This window comes from Culex pipiens, chromosome 2 (assembly GCF_016801865.2).
Source record: "Culex pipiens pallens isolate TS chromosome 2, TS_CPP_V2, whole genome shotgun sequence".
Classification (NCBI taxonomy): Eukaryota; Metazoa; Arthropoda; class Insecta; order Diptera; family Culicidae; genus Culex; species Culex pipiens.
This window is the reverse complement of record NC_068938.1, coordinates 49,825,075-49,848,375: the sequence shown is the minus strand read 5'-3', so window position 1 is coordinate 49,848,375 and position 23,301 is coordinate 49,825,075. Positions and strand designations below refer to the sequence as shown.

Here is a 23,301-nt window from a genome sequence, read left to right as displayed (position 1 = left end):
ACAGTCAGCCCAACCTCTAAGCAAGAGCCTTTTCCACTACCCACCCACCTGATGAAAAGTTTCACTTCCACCCGGGCGCTAACTGACAGCAACTGACAAAGATACTAAACCGGCGGAGGATGCGGGGCCATTTTTCAATTTGAGCATTTAGACAGCAGTGGCGTGTCCACCTCCTGGAACCCTTTACGCGCCACTTGAGTCGAAGAAAAATCGAGTTTCATTGATAATTTTTTCACTTCATCTTTTTTGACTGCAAATAGTCAAAGCGTGGGCGAGTGTCCCTTCCCAGAAGCAACAAAAAATGCCAAAACGTGGCCAAATCATCCGAGAGAAACCAAGAAAGCGCTTTTGTCCCCAACCTCCTAAAAAAAGAGCTTTTCCACAGACTTTTGTTATGCCATCATAACCATACATTTTACTGCTTTGTCATTTACGATCGCCCACACTCGTAATTGGTTGTGATTGCTGAATCGCTCCCTCTTATGTAGTTATGTTTGAAAAGGATTCCGAAACTGGACCAACATTAGGTCGTAAAAAAAGGGATACAAACCATAAATTTTGGGCTCATTCCAAAAGGGCTGGAGGCACTGCTTTTGCACCGTTCTGCGCATGGGCGCGGTGAACGGCGTAGAACGTGGGTTTTGTGAATGAAAGCTCTTTTTGTGGGAGCCCTTGCCAGAATCTCGCTGGAAAAAAAGCTCCCCTGGCCCAAACCAACAACCCTGGGCTCCCAGGGTGAACGAGAGTGCGCTCTCCGAGCTCTCTCAAGCTTAAACGGTGACATCTGGTGGAAATGGGCGCGATTAAACGGGCGCAACAAATGATGTCAAGTGGAAAAAAAGGGTTTGAGCAAAACATGAGCTTTCTGCTACTTTTTTTTGCTGCTTACAATACTGGGTAGAAGGTGAAAATGATAAATTTACATTGTAAATTTTCAAATTTACGGTAGTAGCGTGACCAGGCTCCGACACAAAAGTTCTTTACTTCTTCTTTACTTCTTCTTCCCTCTCTCCCATATGTCTTCCAAAAATTTCGGGGGGGGGGGGGCTACGGGTCTGCTCTGACAGAAGGGGAGGGGCCACATGCAAAGGAAATATTTTGATTATGGTTTTTGTGAAGGGGGAATCCGGGACGCCCGCTCCTTCCCCTGGTACCACCAGTGATTTACGGTCAACGCATCTATATTAAAATTAAATTCTCAGTTTAATTTCAATTTCTATGTTTATTTAATGATGTAACAACCCCAATATTTGAACTCAAATTCTGACTCAAAAATTGTATGGTGTTGTTGAGCTTATACGGAATTGATTTACTCAAAAACCAGTTTTCAGTAATTTAAGTTTTTTTCTCTAGTTCTGCCACTGAGAGAGTGTCAAAGATTCTTAACCTCACATTTTTTTAACATGAATTGAAAAAAGTTGACTCTCTGGTTGTCGATTTTCACTTTTTCAATATTGTATCATATTTGGATGGTTACTTCAGTTCCATACTCTTCTTTCTACTTTTTTTTTCTTTTTAACTCGATGAATCCCTTTGTCTATGGTTCTATGGATTACATTCGGTCCAAAAATGCTATCTGGCTGTCAAAATGGTCACTTAGTATCTTCTTTTCCTTCGTTCTGTAAACCGTTGTTTTTTTCTCGATATGGACAACCTCGATTTGGAGTCAACTGTAGTACCGTAATCTGGGGTGAATCGGGACTACAGTCTGAATAGGGACAGCAGTGTTTGGAGCACTTAAAGCTTTGAAATTTGGAAATGGATGTACACATTTTGTTGGTCTGAGTCTGTTTTAACCGAAACCAACCAGAAAAATCAAAATATTGTGCTCCAACATGGTTAAAACTGCTGTCCCAATTCGCCCCATGTGTCCCGATTGACCCCAGGTTACGGTAATTGTTAATGTAAAAAACATAATTTTGGTTACAAAACTCAGTTTTGAAAATAGTCAAATGTAAAATAACTGAACCCCGGTGGTATTCTATGTAGTTTTGCCTGATGAAGCTGAATATGTCATCAGAATTGAGCCAAAGAGTCGAAATGTCGTTTTTTCATCATATTTGGGATTTTTAAATGGAATTATAAGACTACTTTACATAAAACCTAAAAATTAACCAAAAAACAATTTTTTGACACTTTGTTAGACACCTGGAAAGTTTGATTTTTCAAATAAGCCAAAAGTTGCTCTTCTCTTCTTAAGTCATCAAAACTTGCAACATTTTTTTTTTTAGAAAATTCATTTTCCACTTAACTTTACAATCAGAACCACTGTGCATGGTATTGTAAGTAAAATAAGTGAATCTTTCCCTATTCCTGAGGGGAACACCCGTGAAGAGTATCGGGGCCGGCATGTACAAAGCGGATTCAGTGAAAGTTTATTAATCAACTCTGAAGTTTTATTTTAAGAGGTCCAATAAATTAAATTTACATTTTTTTGCTTTTTGGATGTTTTTTGACTGACTCAAGACGGCTTTAAAAACACCCAAAAAGCAAAAACTGAAAAATTGGTTTATTGGACCTTTTCAAAAAAAAACTCCAGAACTTAATGTTAACATGTTATGGAGCAATTCCAGCTCAAATCAGGAATTTTTCTGATATTTTTGTACCCGACTCTCTCCGATTTCAATGAAACTTTGTAGATATGTTATACTAGGCCTATATAAGCCATTTTTGTGTATATGGAGCCAATAGTACTCGAAAATAACATTTGAGAAGGGCGTACGGTATTTAAATACTTTTGTATTTTGCAATTTATAAATTACTGTATCTCGAAGCCGTTGCATCGTATCAAAAAGTGGTCAAAGTCAAACTTGTAGGAAATTGGACGGGCTTTCTGAAAAAATACACTGAAACAAGAATACACGCCACTTCTATGAGATTTTTCTGTTTTAAGTTTAAAAGTTAAATTTGATGATAATGTCACGATTTTTTTTCGCTCAAAATTGTTGACGAAATAGCCTAAAATGTTACAAAAAGACTCACGGAAAATGCAGGATGGTATGTCTCTCCTAAAAAAATACAAAAATCATTTACTGAAACTGTTTTTTTTTTTTGAAAAGTGGTCTAAACGTCAAGAATTTTCAGAATCGATAGTGGGAATCGATTCCGCAGACAATTTAACATTAAAGTCTCCATATTGACCATTGTCCGAAGTTCAATCCTTGAGAAGATACAGCGGTTTTCAAAATAAAAATGTTGAAAAAATAGGTTTTTTGGTGGTTTTCGGTAATTTCTATGTGACACACTTGGTTTTTCTGTCTCGTCAATATTTTTACCGGAAAGCTCGTCCCATTTCCCATGAGCAGTTCTCTAGGATTTCGGTCATTCGATTTTTTTTGTATTTTTTAATCCGACTGAAACTTTTTTGGTGGCTTCGGTATGCCCAAAGAAGCCATTTTGCATCATTAGTTAGTCCATATAATTTTCCATACAAATTTGGCAGCTGTCCATACAAAAATGATGTATGAAAATTCAAAAATCTGTATCTTTTGAAGGAATTTTTTGATCGATTTGGTGTCTTCGGCAAAGTTGTAGGTATAGATACGGACTACACTGAAAAAAATGATACACGGTAAAAAAAAATTGGTGATTTTTTTATTTAACTTTTTATCACTAAAACTTGATTTACAAAAAAACACTATTTTTAATTTTTTTTATTTTTTGATATGTTTTAGGGGACATAAAATGCCAACTTTTCAGAAATTTCCAGGTTGTGCAAAAAATCATTGACCGAGTTATGAATTTTTTAATCAATACTGATTTTTTCAAAAAATCGAAATTTTGGTCGCAAAAATTTTTCAACTTTATTTTTTGATGTAAAATCAAATTTGCAATAAAAAAGTACTTAAGTGAAATTTTGATAAAGTGCACCGTTTTCAAGTTATAGCCATATTTAAGTGACTTTTTTGAAAATAGTCGCAGTTTTTCATTTTTTTAAATTAGTGCACATGTTTGCCCAGTTTTGAAAAAAATATTTTTGAAAAGCTGAGAAAATTCTCTATATTTTGCTTATTCGGACTTTGTTTATACGACCTTTAGTTGCTGAGATATTGCAATGCAAAGGTTTAAAAACAGGAAAATTTATGTTTTCTAAGTCTCACCCAAACAACCCACCATTTTCTATCTTCAATATCATAGCAACTAATGGTTCGATTTTCAATGTTAATATATGAAACATTTGTGAAATTTTCCGATCTTTTCGAAAAAAATATTTTTGGAATTTTCAAATCAAGACTAACATTTCAAAAAGGCCAAACATTCAATATTACGCCCTTTTAAAATGTTAGTCTTGATTTGAAAATTTTGAAAATATTTTTTTCGAAGAGATCGAAAAATTTCACAAATGTTTCATATATTAACATTGAAAATCGGACCATTAGTTGCTAAGATATTGAAGATAGAAAATGGTGGGTTGTTTGGGTGAAACTTAGAAAACATCAATTTTCCTGTTTTTAAACCTTTGCATTGCAATATCTCAGCAACTAAAGGTCGTATCAACAAAGTCCGAATAAGCAAAATATAGAGAATTTTCTCAGCTTTTCAAAAATATTTTTTTCAAAACTGGGCAAACATGTGCACTAATTTAAAAAAATGAAAAACTGCGACTATTTTCAAAAAAGTCACTTAAATATGGCTATAACTTGAAAACGGTGCACTTTATCAAAATTTCACTAAAGTACTTTTTTATTGCAAATTTGATTTTACATCGAAAAATGAAGTTGAAAAATTTTTACGACCAAAATTTCGATTTTTTGAAAAAATCAGTATTGATTAAAAAAATCATAACTCGGTCAATAATTTTTTGCACAACCTGGAAATTTCTGAAAAGTTGGCATTTTATGTCCCCTAAAACATATCAAAAAATAAAAAAAAATAAAAATAGTGTTTTTTTGTAAATCAAGTTTTAGTGATAAAAAGTTAAATAAAAAAATCACCAAATTTTTTTTACCGTGTATCATTTTTTTTCAGTGTAGTCCGTATCCATACCTACAACTTTGCCGAAGACACCAAATCGATCAAAAAATTCCTTCAAAAGATACAGATTTTTGAATTTTCATACATCATTTTTGTATGGACAGCTGCCAAATTTGTATGGAAAATTATATGGACAAACTAATGATGCAAAATGGTTTCTTTGGGCATACCGAAGGCACCAAAAAAGTTTCAGTCGGATTAAAAAATACAAAAATTAAAATTGAAGAAAAAAGACCGATTTCGTAGAGAATTGCTCCCATAAGTTATTTACCATCCAGGTTTCTACCATACTGAAAAAATGTTCTATTTACAGTTATGAGCAATGTAATTAAACTTATATCTGCAAGCCCATACATCACCATCAAACTTAACTTGTAAACTTAAAAACTGAAAAATCTCATAGAAGTGGCGTGTATTTTTGTTGCAATGTATTTTTTTCAAAAAGCCCGTCCAATTTCCTACAAGTTTGTCTTCGACCACTTTTTGATACGATGCAACGACTTCGAGATACAGTAATTTTTAAATTACAAAATACAAAAAAATTTAAATACCGTACGCCCTTCTCAAATGTTATTTTCGAGTACTATTGGTTCCATATACACAAAAATGGCTTATATAGGCCTAGTATAACATGTCTACAAAGTTTGATTGAAATCAGAGAGAGTCGGGTACAAAAGTACCAGAAAAATTCCTGATTTGAGCTGGAATTGCTCTATGGTTAGTGTTAGCATTCCGTAGGTTGTCTTCCTAAGTTGTCTTGATAAGGTCCAGTTTGTGACGATACACTACCTTCCCTTTACTAAGCAATCGAATCCAGAAGGGAAAAGATCACCAGTTGTGTTGGTCCGAGCCGGGTTTTGAACCCCGATCTACCGCTTACGAGGCGGAAGCGTTACCACTGGGCTACGTGGCTCGAATGGTTACTGATAAAAAGCCCATCAAAGATAAAATTGTCTCAGAGCTACCAATTTAGTCCAAATTTCTGAATAAGCGTAATCTCGGAAACTATTGTTTAGATTTTTAATGTTTAAAAATGAAACCTTTGTGAAATTGTGTGCATTTTTCTATATAAATAACTTAGTATGTTTGAGAGCAACATTGAAGGACATCATTTAACATTGAACAAGTCAAAGATGTATAATAAGTTTGGAGAGATAAAGTTTCCACAATGCATTATAATGTGTAAATATTTAAAATCGTGAGTTTGACAAAGACCACCACAAATAAAATCCCAGGTAGCTCCAGCCATTTCGGTTATTCAAAATACATTTACCCTTCCGCGAACGATATTCGAAATGTTCCCACCAGAAAAAAGAACCCACCCAACTCCCGGCCGATACGCTCAAACGAACTTTGACTTTTGTCCGCCACGGCGTTTTCAGGGAATGCACGTGATAAAGCGGTCTCGCGTCCGCAATTTAACCTTTCCCTTGTCAATTGGAGAATGTTCCACCGCTTGACATTCCATTATCATTGGAAATGCCGCGCCGCTTTTTTGCGCTCGATGGTTTGCGTGGATATTTTCTTTTGAAGTGGAAATTGGTAAAATGTCAGTAAAATTTCAACAGGTTTATTAGTTTCGCGCCACAATCTTCACCGGAATTCCCCGATCCGGTCGTAGAACCAGATCCGTTTTGACCCGTAACTCCCGGAGCGATTCCCCGGGAAGAATCTTGTAGTTGTGAATTAGCTTTATCAGCGTGGTTTTCATCTCCATCATGGCGTACCGCTGGCCAATGCAATTCCGCGAGCCAGCACTGAACGGAATGTAATCGTACGGACCCCGTCGGGACTCGGCCGTGTCCGAGAAGCGTTCCGGATCGAACCGTTCCGGGTCGGGGTAAACCTCGGGATTACGGTGGATCGCGTAAATGGGCACCAGGAAGTCCTGACCAGCCTTTATGGTCGTTCCATCTGTTGATGAGAGTTAAAGGGTTGGATTCAGGTGATGTTTGGATAGATTGATACTTACTCATTTCTATGTCATCTACAAGCTTGCGACCAATGAACGGAACCGGTGGAAACAGTCTCATTGCTTCTTTGATCACCGATTCCAAGTAGCGAAAATCCTGAAGCATCTGGAAGGTCAATTCTTTATTTGTCGAATCTTTGCCCAAGATTGACACAATTTCGTCGTAAACTCGTTCCTGCACATCTGGATGCTTTGCCAGCTGAAAGATTGTAAACGAGATTCCACTGGTGGTGGTATCGTGACCCTCAAACATGAACGTATCGACCTCCTCCCGAATGTCCAGATCGGACAACGGTTTACCCTCGACGGTTACATTCAGTAACAGGTCCAGGAATGTCATTCGACGCTTCGAGTATAGATTTTCTTCGTTCATGTTGAAATCGACCTGTTCATGCTTTTCCTGGGATAACTGCTTCCGACGAGATTTAATGATGGAGTCCGTGAAGTGATGCAACTCCTTGAGGATCCCGCGTTGTTCCCAGGCGGCAGGATGCAGAATGTTATACAAAAGTGGAAAGCCCGCAAGAGGACTGACCGTGCGTAGTATGACCAATATCGACATGCTAAAATTGGAGTGAAATTTTGGTCGTTATCAGTTCGCAAAAAAAGTGCTGAGTTGTTACCGTTTCACATTCTGCACGTATCGGTTCAGGGGATTATTCTGCGCGTTGACGCAGGTACCCATCGAAGTTTCACAGATGCTATCCAATGCCATCAAAGTCACGTACTCGTACATATCAAACTCCTTCCCGTTCACGTGTTTCCTCAGATTTTGAACCATAATGTCTGTCTCCTTGTTGAAAACCGCCGCAAACTGTTCCAGAATCTTGAAGTGGAACGTCGGTGTGATTATCTTACGCCGCTGGAACCATTTCTCCCCGCTGGAGATGAGCAGACCCTGGCCCAACCAAGGCTCCACAAATGAGTACAAGAAGGACTTTTGTGTCTTCTTAGCCATCAGAATCTTCTCCACGTTTACTGCACTAGTAACGCTGATCTGGTTCAAGTTGAACAAACTCCACGTCACAAGATCCTGTCCGTAATGCTTGTGAAACCCTACCATGGTTGCAAAGATATCTGCAACGAAGAACCTGCGTTGACCTCTGGCACTGAACAACCATCAACCGAAACCTTACCCGGCAAATCCTTGTTGGCAAACTCCAACACATTCCCCAGCACCGGATGGGGCTTTGGACCGCCAAAATACGCGGCCACACGCTTCAGCTCCTTTCGGGTGATGAAGAAGCTCACCGCCAAATAGAGCAGCGCTCCCACCAGTACGATCTCAATCAGCATCACGTTTGAAGTCACGTATTTTCAGGTGTGCCGGCCCGCAGCAGACTGAAGCTGGTCTGGTAAAATATTCGAGTAATGCTCGCGACAAGTGCCAGTTTGTTATCAAACGCTTTTGGACGGATTAGGGCTCAACTCTTTGCGTGGTTCCTAGCGATAAGCTGGAACTTGTGCGGGGTGGACATTGAGCTACCGTTGTAAAATGTAAACAAAGTGTATTTTGGGAGCGGAGATATTGCTCATTAAGAGATTGATTTTTGAACCTGTTCGTCATTGAAATACATTAATTGAATTAAAGCCAGCCTATCCAGTCATAACATAGTCTACCGAACTACAAGTGTTTCCAGGTGGTAAAACTTTATAACTGCTTTCTCAAGTGCTGCTTGAAATTTGAAGTGGGCCGGATCGTGAAATAAGGCACTTGGTCAGATCTTCAAGTTAGCAAGTATTTTTGAGTAACTATTGGGCCCATCCATAAACTGCCCCCTTTGCAGTAAATTGTGATTAAATGAATCATCTCAGTGGAAACAACATTAAATATTACTCATTACTGGTGCTGTCCATGGTAAATTAATTGGAAAGGGACTATTTGACCGATTTTTAGCGAAGCTACACCAAAATGTCACTTTTTTCAATTTTCAATGTGATTTTTTATATGAAAAATTTCATTTTAATTATGATCTAATAATTGCAATGTGCTTTAAATGCGTTTTCTTATCTGAAATGCCAAAAATATTGACCAAATAAAGTCTGCAAGTCATTGAATGGGAGAGGAGTTTTTTCATAAATCTGCTCCTTTCGTTGTCCCGTCACGAAAAGAAATGGCTGGCAAAAACTCAAATCTCAACCAAATCTTTCAGTTCAAGGAGCAAAAGATTCGTTTTTCAATTTGTGATAATGTGTAGAAGAGCAAAAGTTTTAAAAAATCAATCTGGCAAAACTGTGTCGATTTTTTTGGTGTGCCTTTTAAAATTCCAGTTTTACGATGTTGTCCCGTCACGCTACATTTTCATTTCAGGAAAAGCACAGGTATAATATTGTTCATTATGCATGTCATTTCTATGTTGGAAAATCAATTATCTTTTCAAATATGTAATAACATTGGAGGGTTTCTACTTTAATTGTGGCACTACAGCCAAAACGCTGAAAAAAACTTGGAATTTTTTGAAAAGGAGCCGAAGAATCGCTCATTTGCATATTTGTGATCAGAATTTTTGATTGATTTGCTGTATGCGAAAAGGTTGTAATTATTTATAAATAATATTTTTCTCATAAATGCAGATTGTTTTGTTTTATCGTTCAATTTGCTTTTGTTTACATTTTTTTTCGTTTGTAATAAAATTCATCGATCAAATCAAATCATCCACTTTATCGACCCCAGGTCTTTTGTGGATTCTATTGAAAGTTTCTGCTCGAACCAAGGAGTCCAAAGTGGGTAGAGCACCCAAACCTCTTTTTACTCCAAGGAACCTTCCGCCCCAGGATTCAAACTGACGACCTTTGGATTGCGAATCCAACCGCCGCCAGGAAGTCCACCGAAGCAGGCTTGATTTTATGTGTTGTTTGTTTTTATAGAATGGAGATGTCTCCCACACCTGGTATGACTTAACGGCCCCATCCGATGGAAGGTTGGATCTAGAGGTGGGCAAAAAAGAGCGAGCCGCACAAAAAAAGAACCGCGGTTCTTTTTTAAACATCGGTCTTTTGAAAGAACCGGCTCAAGATGGCTTGATGTTTGTTATAAAAATTATTCATTGAATTTCCAAAAATATAAGTATTAAATCTGTTTTTGAGAATTGAACATGCAATTTCAAATATTTCAATGGTTATAAAAATTATTCCCAAAAGTAAATGATTTTTTAAACAACATGAAAAAAAACTTTTCACTTTACAACTGATTGTACATTAAAGTATTACCGGAATACAAATTTAAGCATTTCAAATTGCATAATTTGTAAAACATTACCAAAAATCTACTGAATAATTTAGAGATTTTGGAATAAAAATAAATCTTTTTGTCCGATTAAGCTTTAGTGTTAATAGACTTTATCAATTAAATCAGAATGTAGAAAAGTGTTCACAGAATGTTTTCTCCAAATAAAATATCAGCATAAGTTAAATTCTTGCAGAAATAAACGCAATTTTAAAATTAATAGCAATTTTTCCAAACTCCTAGATTTAAGTTTGGATGCCATTCAATTACTCGAATGTTTATATTCGAGTAGAAATCTTGACATAGATACCGCCAAGACCTGTGGTTTTCAAGGGCATATTCTCTTTTTCAGTTTATTTTTTTTATCAAATAATTTGTAAAAGGCCAATGTAAAACACCTTATAAAATCACAAGATTCTTAAAAAAATGCATCCAAATTTTGAAAAAGAGCGAAAGAGCCGTTCAAAAGAGCGGCTCTTTTTAACGAACGAACGAAAAAGAGCGGCTTCTTAAAAATAGCGGTTTTGCCCACCTCTAGTTGGATCAGATGGGAATCGAAACCCATGATCATCCGCTTACAAAGTGGACAGCGTAACAATAATAATAAATAATCCAATTACACAAACATAAAAAAATAACCTTTGGCATTCAACTCCTCTCAGCATCACGAAAAGTAAACCGACAAAAATCAACAGGCGTCATATCGGCGATCCATCATAACCCGTGCCGCCACCCATTATCAAAAGCGAACCTCAAAAAAACGCGTGGGTGGACGTCATTGGGAGTGAGGCATGGAAAATAATTGTGTGCTCACCGCCCTCGGCCATTCAGAGTGCGATAAAGTAATGATGGCCGGGCACTACAGGCCCGTTACCGGGAATCAAAAAGCCATTATTCCACATCGGTCAGAGTCCTGAAAAGGTCAACGGGGTTCACCCGGCGATGGTGGTGGTTCCGCACTCCGGCAACATAACCCGTTTCAACCCATTCCGATGTGGCACGTGATTAAACGGAACAAAAATCATTGGAACTAACAATTAAAATGAGTTTTGTGAAAACTTCGAGAAAAAATATTGTGGACATGTAATGAGCTGATACAATGAAAATAAAATTCAGCTAGGTTAAGTCAAATATTAAAGGAAATCTCCTAATATATCTCGACTTTGCCCTTTTGAAATGTCAGATTCGAAGCTCAAGCCCGCGAGGATCAATGAAGTGTGAATGTTCTGACATTTGTATCCTTTGAACAGTGGAAATGACCGTTGGCATTCAATTTGTTTCAATGGCAGTCAGATTGATGGGATGATATTGTGGAAAAAATGCTTTTACGGAAAACGATTTACTATCAATTATATCAATTAATCTGTTTTCAATTTTAGTTGTTCTCCTCCAGCTCTATTTTTGAGTAACTTGAAATGGTTGGGCCGAACCATTTCTAGCTCGAACCAAAGAGTGGTCCTAATTATTGCAGATGCATAAAGTATATTCAGTGACAATCTTACTGTTTTCAGTGTATTTTTTCAGCAACCCCATCCTGCAAGTTTCTTGCCTTTTGACCACTTTTTGATACGATGCAATGGCTTCGAGACACAGTAATCTTTATTTCACGATGAACAAAATTATTCGAACAATTTACGCCATTTTGAAATGTAATTTTCGACTGCAACTTTCTCCATATACACGGATAGAAATCCTGTTACACTGTGATGTTGAATTCGGCAACATGGAAATGTTTCCAAAATCGTCAACATTTTTCTCGATTTCGCTGCAAATGTTTTCAAAATCGATAACATTGTTGTTCAAAATCGGGAAACATGTTGACGATTTTTTTAAAAATTCCATGTTGTCGAATTCAACAACACAGTGTTACCACGAGAACCACGAAGGAATATATGCACGTTTATAGTGCAAATGCACCATACTCATGAATAAATTCCTTCGTGGTTCTCACATTCGTGAACTTAATTCACGATTACGAGAATTGTTTTTTTTCTGTGTGAGCCTAGGATAACATGGCTAGAAAAGTTCATTGATATTGGTGAGGGTCGAGTTAAAAAATCCTGTATTACTGTATTGGGCTGAAATTCTCGACTTTTTTTTATTAGGTCCTTTAAACATATGAAAGACAATAGCTTATAAGACCTTTTGAAAAAAAAAACTCTGGAATTGCTCTATATTTGTGTTGATTTTCTACATCTAATCTACGTCATTACCCAACAACATCGCCAGACACACGGTCCGTCTTCCAGGGTCATTGCTAAATGATCCATGCTCAATCACTGGTCCGAAATTCACACCTGTCTCATCCAGAAGTTTCTTCGTGAAATACCATTCCGCGACTCTAACACGTTTTTCTCACCATACTGGAGACATTTCCTGCTTATAACACACACACACTCCAGGTGTGATTAAGGACGGCAAAAGCTCATCAGTGATTCTCGGATTTCTCGGGCTCTTCGGATGACTTTTGCTTGCGTTCCAAAGTGTCCTTTACTGTCCACCCACACACACACAGCACAAATGTCACATCATTGTTGGGGCCCCCGTTAATGACACGAGGATAGAAGGGGGTTGGTAATGATAACGGTGTGAAAGCATAAATTAATCGTCGACATCACGCTCCCAGGAACTCGCACACACATACTCAACCACCCACGCGCAAAACATTAGACAATGCCAATGGGTAGAGGAAAAGGTGAAAAGTGTGAAAAGCTAGCGGCAGCCACCGGTAATAAAGCTTACAGAGCCAGTGTGGGTGTATGTGTGCGAGTGGGAAGGGGGATGTGTTAGGCGGAGGAAAATGAGGAAGTTCTATTTTTAGACACAAACGCTCCTTTTCCGAGTAACGCAAACAAGAGCGTGTCCGCATTGTGTTGATTCGTGGAAAATGTATGGCGCTTCTGTAGTTTAAGGTGTGGCAGTGGTGCCAGTTTTGCTGGTTGACATTTTTACAGTTTTGTTTTTGAGTCAATTTTTTTAAATGAGCAATTCAAAACTGCTAAAATTAAAGTAGCCTATGTAACTAGACAGTATCTAGTAGTAATTCTTCCGCCTTGTAACCGGTAGATCGGGGTTCAACTTCCGACTCGGATCAACACAACGGTGATCTTTTTCCTTCTGGATTCGACTGCTTAGTATAGAGAAGGTATCAAGGTATCAACACAAACCTTTTTTTTTTCTTAACTTATTTTTATTAGGTCCTTTTAGGTGCTGTGACCAGGTTGGGACCGAGGATCAGTAAAACAATATATAATAACAAAAAAAACTCCTTAAATTCCATACTTGGAGATCATGTAACTGACGAGGGTTACTTGGTCCAAGCGGGTCTTGCAGGTCTTGAACCTGCCGATGTACTCGGAGAAAATCCCCCACAGCTCAGCCGAACTGTAGAGTACCTCCCCGGCTTCCTTCTCCGTGGCTCCACCGTCTCGGGGGCCACCTTGGCTGCTTCCTGCGGGACGAGGGCGATCCTTGGATTTTCCGTCCGGAACTGCGCCCGGCAGCGGAGGGAACTCCGCCGGCGTAAACGCCGGAACTGCTGGACTCTGCTTCTCCGCCTTCCTTGCCGGCGGTTTCGGTTTCGACGCCTGCTGGCGCCTCCGGATGAAGTCCGCACGCTTGGGGCAGCTGCGGTCCGTGGCATCGTGGGCTCCAGAGCAGTTGGCACACCGCTTCGGATTGGCTTCTTGGACTTTGCACTCGTCCGTCTTGTGGGGACCCCCACAGTTGTTGCACCTGCCTTTCAGGTGACAGTTCCTGGTTCCATGACCCAGCTGCAAGCAGTTCCTGCACTGGGTCACGTTCGGCCGCTTGTTCCGGTAGGCCTCCCACCGGATGATAGTGCTTGCCACAACTTTCATTGCAGAGAGCTTCTTCAGATTGGTGTATCCCTTAGGGGAAGACCACAATGTACGGAGTTTCATCCACGGTGGACTTTTCCTTCCGATTGATGATATGCACCTCCAGCGCGTCCAGCTTGAGATCCCTCTTCAGAAGGTACTTGACCTCGTCCGGTTTCAGTTCATCAGGAAAACCACGAAGAACCACCCGATGATTTCGTTCGCTCCGCCGATCGTGGGTGTAGAATTCCACTTTCTTCTTCTTGAGTAGCTCTTGCAACTTGTCAAAATCTTTGACAGAGAAGCAGGTCACCTTGGTTCCAAATCGAGTTAGTTTGTAAATCGGTTTGAAACCTAATTTACAACTTTCCACTATCGCCACGAGCTTGTAAAAATCCGTGGTGTTCTTCACCACCAAAGATGGTTGCTTTTGTTTACCTGCCGACTGGCCGGGTGGTGGAACCGCCGGAGCGTCCCCTCCTGCTGGGCTGGCATTGTTGTTGTTTTTGTTATCCGCTAGCGGGCTGAACTTGTTGTTGTTGAGCAGGGTCTTCTCAACTTTTTCTCCTTCGATGCCGATTCCAGTGACCTCGCTGGACTTCTTCCGCTTCCGATTCCCGCGGACGGGACGAAAATCTTCCTCCTCGGAGGATTCCTCCACCTCCATCTGTCAAAAACTTCCAAGCACGCGAGATGACACCACGAGCAAAACACGTCTTAACTTGTCGCTGGCTGGTGACTGAGTGAACACAAACCTTATCATGACACCTTAGGGAAGGTGACCTATGGAATGTTAACATTAACCTTAACATGTTATCATTAAGTTGAGAAATAGCCACTGAGTCTGCTTCGTAAATGCGGCCCGGTACTTTTCATGGCTCATGGAAAAAATATTTTACATGTCGTCATACATTTGTTATTATTTTCAGGAAAAACATTCAACTGCAAAAATTCTTCATTTCGGTTTCAGTTTTAAAACTGGCAACCCTTCCTCTGCACAGGCACTTTTGCATCGCAATTCCGTGAAACCTACTGCGTAGTTCAAATGAAACCGACGTCGAGTCGCTCTCAGCACGACACCTTTCCACAGATCCATGTCATAACAGTGTCCCTAGGACTGTACTAATATTGCTTTATTTCCATTACTGAGCATTAGTGATCCAATGTGCTGAAATCCGACAGGTAGCTCATCCTCCGGTATATGTTCAACTTAAGTACTTGGGAGTATCCGTTGCTCAAATCGGTAATTTCATAATAATGGGGAAACTTTACTTTGAAAATAAAAAATATATCACGCTATCCTTCGTAAAACAAAAATCCACCTCAATAATTGCCGGCTCATGATTCCAAAAATAACCACCGGGTTTTATATTTGGCCCGGTTGCGTGATGATGAGCTATTTTCTCATTCCTCGTAATAAAACCGGACCAGAAAAGACCGACGACCGTGTCCTGGCTCACGTACCAACCGGAGAGGCCCTCCTCATCCTTCTTGGTCAAAGGTTGTGCCGGTTTAATGTTCTCGATTTCTCCTACCTCCTCCAAGGCTCTCGTGTAGGTCTTGAAACCGGACGGCCAAGGCAAGCTCTACTTAGATTGATCATAAAAAGAAGGCGCAATCTAAATTTGGACCCTGCGAGGCTAAAAATAATCCCCCTTCTCGTACTGAGCTTTGGATGTAATCATGACTTATGGGCGAGGTTTTCCCGCCGTGGTTTAGCACTTGATTTAGAAGCTGACGGTTTTCCAAGTCGGATAAAATTCGCTAACACACGTAAGAAGGCTTGACCAGTTGCAAAGAAATTCTAGAAATAGTTTTGTGCTGCTGTGAACACTTTTGAAGTGTTTCCGGAGAGCAAGGAGGAAAACGTGAATTTTCCTTTGAACTTTATGACAAAGAAATTATTATGACTATCAAAGTCATCAGTTGGTAACTTTCCACAAGATGTAAACTTTGGTTAATATGTAAGGGTACACGTTGAAATGCATGCGACGTATTACATCAAGCTAACCTTAAGAGAAACAAATAATCAATCTGTTCCCGAGCAGACGGAAATAACTTGGGAAGGTTAGTTTTTGATATTGTGAGAAGATCGAAATATGTTATTGGGATGATCGGATTAGTTGTTAAAATAACAAAAATCAATAACAAAAATTTGTTCGAAGAATAACTTAAACTGTTGTTGTTGTTATTTCAATAACAAACCAATAACACAGAAGGAATCATGAAAGAATAACAAGATTTGTTATTTTGTTATTCAACAACAAAGTCCTTTAGGGGGTATATCAAATAATTAAAAAATCAACTTTCAAAATTGCAACTTTTTAGAATAATTTTAGCTTAAGGACCCCATTTCATGGCGTAAATAATGACCCTGACGAAATTGGTCAAAATTATCCCATAGTTCAAACCATTTTAAACAAAGTCCTTTAGGGGGTATATCAAATAATTAAAAAAAATCAGCTTTCAAAATTTCAACTTTTTAGAATAATTTTAGCTTAAGGACCCCATTTCATGGCCAAAATATTGACCCTGATGAAATTGGTCAAAATTATCCCATAGTTCAAACCATTTTAAACAAAGTCCTTTAGGGGGTATATCAAATAATTAAAAAAATCAACTTTCAAAATTTCAACTTTTTAGAATAATTTTAGCTTAAGGACCCCATTTCATGGCCAAAATAATGACTCTGACGAAATTGGTCAAAATTATCCCAAATATCTAAACATATTTAACAAAAGAAAAAATAATAACAGATTGTGTTATGGACACTTAGAAACTTTTCCATTTGTGCGATTTATGGTAATTTTATTTCTAAGTCAGTATACCGAACGAATAACAAATTTTGTTATTTGGAGAGTTTTTGAAATGTATAACAATTCCTCTTATTAGCGTGTTATTAAACATTTTCAATATAATATCACTTCAATACCAAATTTTGTTATTTTATCAGAAATTGTTATAATTTTTTCTTCTTGAAGTTGAACTTCAGGATTAAATAATAACACTTTTTGTTATTTTAACAGGATTTGTTATTGAAATATTATTAACTTTGTTATTACCGTCTGCCCGGGTTACCGTAGAAAAAGATATGAAAACACCACTTCCTGTACGTGTGATGTTTCCATAATTCAAGTCTTTTTGTATAAAAAAAAACAACAAACATTTCAATAGAATAGATAAACCTTAAAAATTCTATAAAAAAATATTTTTGCAATTCCGTCGTAAACTACTCACTTTTCCTGTCATTCTTGAACGACGAAATAGCCTACTTTTCTGTACCAAAAATAACAGAATCGAATAGCAACACTTTTCCAAATAAATGCTGAAAAGTTCTACTTTTCAGCACTCAAATGGGTGCTGAAAAGTTGAACTTTTCAGCACTTGTTTCGAAAAGTAACACTTTTCAACATTTTTTTTTATTTAAACGATTTATTGACAAAATACATGAAAATTTGACTTAAAATTTCACTCAGTGTGTGTTTTTAAGAATTGCAAAAAATGTTGTATGGAACTCGTTGCAAAACTTGATTTTTTCAGCACTCTTCGTATTTATCCAACTCGGTGAACCTCGTTGGATAAATGTACGACTCGTGCTGAAAAAATCCTCTTTTTGCAACTTGTTGCATAAACTACTATTAAAAAACTAAAAGAATTTAATAGACCTAAAATGTGGAGCAACATTTGAAAAGGGCGCATAAGCATTTAGACAGCTAGAACTATTTTGCAAATACCGAGACAATAGGTAATTATGAAACGCCGCTCGGAGCGATCTACTCAGTTGTAAAATGTGCACATCGTTTTCAAATGCTTTTAAGAGCAATAACTTGTAAAAAACTTTACTTGATCCACCGTTAGATGGTTGGTTCTTCCTCGCATTTTTTTATCAAAATATCTGTGAAAAAGTTTATTTAAAACATTAAAGTACTTATAACTTTTGATAGGGTTGTCAGATCTTAAATCTTTTGGGCTTGTTGGAAAGGTCTTTTGATTACCAACGATGGGCCGCATGATAGATCCGGACAACTTTTTCATTAAAATATTTGAGATCTGGCCTCAAAAAGTATATAAATAACACTTAAGTGCTCATAACTTTTGATGGGTTTGTCAGATCTTCAATCTTTTGTACGCGTTGGAAAGGTCTTTTAAATACCTTTCTAAAAATGTATAGCATGGCGGGTTTTCTTACAAAAACCACCCTTTTTACAATCTTCGGAAGTTTAGCTAAAATCTTTTTTTTAGCATAACTTTTGAAGTACTTTTCTAAACTTCATAATATTAACTAGGGTTTTGTGAGACCCCAAGACGGATCGAATGAGACCAAAACGGTCCAAATCGGTCCAAATCGGTTCAGCCAGTCCGGACATAATCGTGTGCATATTTTTCGGTGCACGGACTCACATCCAGACACACGCACAAACATTTGTTCAGAATTGGTCTCTGAGTCGATAGGTATACGTTAAGGTGGGTCTACGAGGTCGAATGAAGAAGTTCATTTTTCGAATGATTTTATAGCCTTTCCTCATTCCTCATTGAGGTGAGGAAGGCAAAAACTGAAAAGATTCATACTGTAGTTCCGATTATTCCAAGCTGATAGCATAATTGAAAGAGTTTTTTTTTTAGAGCTGGAGTCGGAGTTGCTAATTCTCCAGGAGCCGGAGTCGCCAATACTGATAACTGACTCCTCAGTCCTGATTTTATTTTCCGAGGATAGTTCGGTTTGCTTTATCCGGCATAGCTGACTGCTTAGTGCAAATATTTATTTAATTTATACTGGTTTTGGTTGAAAATTCCACTTTCAGCAAACATATGCCAATAACGTTGAGAGGATGAAAAACTTTCCAAAATCCTAAACCCTCCCACTCACGCTCACACACACTCACACACCTCTATCCGGTCGGTCATGTTGAATCGGATTATTTCGCCATGTGTGCGCCATGAATAATGGATGCAGGGAGCAACATACCTTTCCGTGTGTGTAGCGAGGAAAAAGCACCCTCTCGAAAGCTCCTGGCTGGGAAGCACCAACCGTCACAAAGACAAGATCCCTAAATTCGGGCTCACGGCTATGGCTCGTAGTGGCTCTTTTTTGTGGTCGACCAGAAGTAGCAAACCTTACCACAGCTGCTGGGTTTTGGAGTAGAAAAAAGAAGATACGCCATGACTGTTGTTTGCCTTTTAAAGATTCAGATTCATTCACAGAATTTCAAATCAGAACGTCGACGGCTTTGGCGGTGGCCTCTTCATGAAAGAGCTGGGGAAAATCGACCCGGTGGAAATTTGGAATGACGTCAGCAGCAGCCGGCAGAGATGACGATGTACCGAAAGCAGTCGTAGAAAATTGAGCTGTGATGACAAGATTTGGGTACAGCAGACGAAAGGCTGGTTATGATGTTGACGTTAGTTTTCGGCTTGGTCATGGGAATGTTTCAAAAATCATTTTATTCATTTTAGAATTTTGAATAAAAATCTGTTTTCTGTAAATTATCTATCGATTGAACAAGTTCTAACATTGAACTCTTGCAGCAATTTCCAGATTTGAAGCTATTAAATTTCCTATGAACTACGGTCCCTATTCGGAATTAAGTCCAAATTCACCCCAATCTAAGGTAATCGAGTTATTAGAGACTTCTTTACTCGGAGCACTTTTTACAGAAACACAAAATAAAATCATTAAACAACATTTACCAAAAATTTTTGTCTACAGTCCACAGAAAGTTGCCTGGAAAAAAGTTTCCACCACTTGTTTCACGACTGTTTATAAATTTTGAACCATTAGCTTAACATTAATTTATTAAAATATAATATTTGTAATCATGTTAAATTTTTTAAAGATATTTTTAAGTGTCTAAAAAAGCTCCATTAATTATTTTGCAATTTCTATTAAAAATATTATAAAAATTGGGTAGTTTTCCGGCAATTACAGGAAATCAGTTTTCAATTTCCTTGAAACTTTGCCTCAATGGATAATTTTAGCCCCTTATTACGAATCCGAGGTCCATTTTTCGATATCTGATGACGGAGGGACGGTTCGACCCATTTCTTTTATTTTTACAAAGACACGTTTTTCAGTGATTTGTAGCTTGAATTTTGTGTTAAATTGGACGCCCAATTTGATGACATGCTCAAAATTTCGAAAAAAAAACTATTTGTCAAAAAAAAATTCAAAAATGTTTTAACACTCTACCGCCCAAATTTTTTTTTCGAAAATTTTTATTTTTCCCTTGTCATTTTGAGCAACTTTTGTTCTACGAAAAATTTTACTTCTCTTGTTTTATGTTTTTCTTGTTTAAGTTTTAGTATTTTAATTTGCATTTATCTTGTTTAGTTTATGTTTGTTTTTAGTAGTATTTGTCCTATTCTCCACATCATATCAATACATTTTGCCCACAGAGTACTCTGTGTTTTGCCTATCTAATTTTTTCATGTTTTTATAGCCACTTTTTGCTTCATGCTTGTTTTTAACATTTTCGACTGTAAAATGGTACCATTAAATATTATTTAAATTGTAAATAAATGCGTAGAGGCATAGTCTAGGACACTAGAAAAATTACAGCCCCGCATAAAGATTTCTGATGAACTTACAGTAAATTTTAACGTTACAAAACAATAAAATATATTGTCATTTTGGCAGTGTTTTAACAGTAGACAGCATCGTTTTTTAAGATAATTTGCGTCGTATTTTGGGATTTTACCATAAAAAAGGGGGGTTGTTATGCACCGGTACCATAAAAATTTCGAAATTTTTCCATACATTTTTATTCCAAATACGACGCATTTTACTGTTAATCTAATGTTGCATTTTTCATCCAAAAACTCGTCCTGACTATAGAAAACATCATACATTAATAATAAAAACTGCAAGCATTACAATGGATTGCACGGTCAATCTTCAGTTCTTCATGGTTTTTTCCCTACTAAATGGTACTGTAAAAACTATATTCGGACAGTGAAATAAATAATAACTACAGTATGTTCCATTGTATTTTCATTTTATTAATTTTTTTCTCTTCACTAAATTATTCTGTACTTTTTTTGCTGGCCCAGAAAGCTGTGTACGTTTGTATATGTGTGTGTGTGTGTGTGTGTGTGTGTGACAAATCATGGTTTCTTAAATTTTCCTCCGCCACGGCAATCCTTCCCCCGTCCCTGAAGATGCCACGTTCGCTCACGGTTGATTTTGACCTTTTGCATGCTGAATCTTCACACGAACTCCTTCTACCCTTTTCGCACTCCTTCTGCATCTGTAGTAGCGCACCGCCAGCAAACGCCAGATCGATTCGGTGATTCAAACAAGCAGCCTGCGGAATTGAACAGTTACTGTAAATACTTCGAGATTTGTTTTCCCCTGTTCCTGCTTACCTGTTTGTGCTGGGAGTGTTCTATTGGTGATCAAGTGACCCATGGGCGATGGTGTTCCTCTGTCTTCGGATGATTGCGGCCGAACTGAAACTCCCCTGCAGCATTACTTGGCTCACACCTAATACAGGATCGAGAAAGTCCCTGCAAAAGAGAAAAAGAAAAAAAATAGTTAGCCGAAACAACAAAAAATGGTTTATTTTCAAGCAGGTCACGGAAAATATTTCTAGAGTTTGATGGTGCTGCGAAGCTAATTGCCACCCCCACAATCAGTTTCGATTCGAATCGTATCGCGCACATTCTCACTTTTAATTTTTCGTTACGAATTCTGTTCCATCTGAACTGGGCCGTAGCTCTGCCCTCCTCCAACTGTTTTTGGAAGCATTGACAAAACCAAACTTTTCGGCAATTTCCGTAAACGTCAAAACAGTACAAAGTTGTTGCCGAATTCTTTTTTCCGGATCTCTTCCGGAAAATATCCGGCAATAAATGTGTATAGTTTGACGTTTGCGATGGATGCCGAGAAATTTCAAACAAATCACTTGATGCATTGGACAGAAGAAAATTTTCCAAGAAACAACCACAGAGCAACTACTCACCTGAGTTCATCACTCGGCAGAACTATCCAACCAACACCGCGGGAACGCGTTCAGCACCTTGCGTGTTGTGCTCCGTCTAGAAGGCTACACCTTGACGGCGGCCGGGAAAGTCCGCAGCTGGCGCTGGGCCTCCTTTTCCCAATCGAGCGCCTCCGTCCGTAGCGTTGAATCCCGTAAATTGGAAGAAGTCCCTGTAAAAATGAGAAAAAAACACAAGCAGTCAACTTAGGCAAGCAGGCCATGAAAAATGTCTGCTGCTGCTGCGGGTGGAATTCCGCCCCTCCCAAATCTCAAGAATAAGAAAATACTTACCCAAATATTAAAATTCTGCCATCCTGGAGCTGTTCTGGTTCGGTCCCCCGGCGGATTTGACGCCGGAAGTTGTTTTTTACAAGCACACGCGCACGCAAACTGCTGCCAACACATTCAGGATTGAACACGCGCGCGATTGAAAAAGTTGACAGCTCGCTCAATCATAGTGCGTTCGTTTCATGAGCGTCGGCTGCACAGATTCGGTATCATGGTGCGTTCGTTTCATGAGCGTCGGCTGCAAAGTTTTAATGTCATGGTTCGTTCGTTTTATTTATGATCCTGATTTCTAGATTAATTTTTCAAAACAAACATTGCGCCATGGGTTTCTTATGTACCTTTTGCAAAAGTGAGCGAGATTTATTTAATATCTTTTTTAGTCAGCAAAAATGTTTAAATGTTTAAATGTTTAAATGTTTAAATGTTTAAATGTTTAAATGTTTAAATGTTTAAATGTTTAAATGTTTAAATGTTTAAATGTTTAAATGTTTAAATGTTTAAATGTTTAAATGTTTAAATGTTTAAATGTTTAAATGTTTAAATGTTTAAATGTTTAAATGTTTAAATGTTTAAATGTTTAAATGTTTAAATGTTTAAATGTTTAAATGTTTAAATGTTTAAATGTTTAAATGTTTAAATGTTTAAATGTTTAAATGTTTAAATGTTTAAATGTTTAAATGTTTAAATGTTTAAATGTTTTAATGTTTTAATGTTTTAATGTTTAAATGTTTAAATGTTTTAATATTTTAATATTTTAATATTTTAATATTTTAATATTTTAATATTTTAATAATTTAATATTTAAATATTTAAATATTTTAATTTTTTATTATGTTAATATTTTAATATTTTAATATTTTAATATTTTAATATTTTAATATTTTAATATTTTAATATTTTAATATTTTAATATTTTAATATTTTAATATTTTAATATTTTAATATTTTAATATTTTAATATTTTAATATTTTAATATTTTAATATTTCAATATTTTAATATTTTAATATTTTAATATTTTAAT

General features: G+C 37.4%; 1 protein-coding gene and 1 long non-coding RNA gene across 2 annotated transcripts; both read right to left on the bottom strand.

Moving 5' to 3' along the window:
* Positions 1-6,522: 6,522 nt before the first annotated feature.
* LOC120415967 (cytochrome P450 4C1-like) lies at positions 6,523-8,311 on the bottom strand. The gene is made up of 4 exons (XM_039577611.2): positions 8,083-8,311; positions 7,570-8,023; positions 6,947-7,509; positions 6,523-6,888 (listed from the first exon to the last, which is right to left on the bottom strand). The coding sequence occupies exons 1-4, from the start codon at positions 8,240-8,242 to the stop codon at positions 6,548-6,550; spliced, it is 1,518 nt and encodes a 505-aa protein (XP_039433545.1). The 5' UTR covers positions 8,243-8,311; the 3' UTR covers positions 6,523-6,547.
* Positions 8,312-21,197: 12,886 nt separating this feature from the next.
* On the bottom strand, positions 21,198-22,680 carry LOC120415984 (uncharacterized). The gene is made up of 4 exons (XR_005605286.2): positions 22,282-22,680; positions 21,970-22,160; positions 21,374-21,514; positions 21,198-21,312 (listed from the first exon to the last, which is right to left on the bottom strand). It is a non-coding gene; the product is annotated as an uncharacterized LOC120415984 (long non-coding RNA).
* Positions 22,681-23,301: the final 621 nt, after the last annotated feature.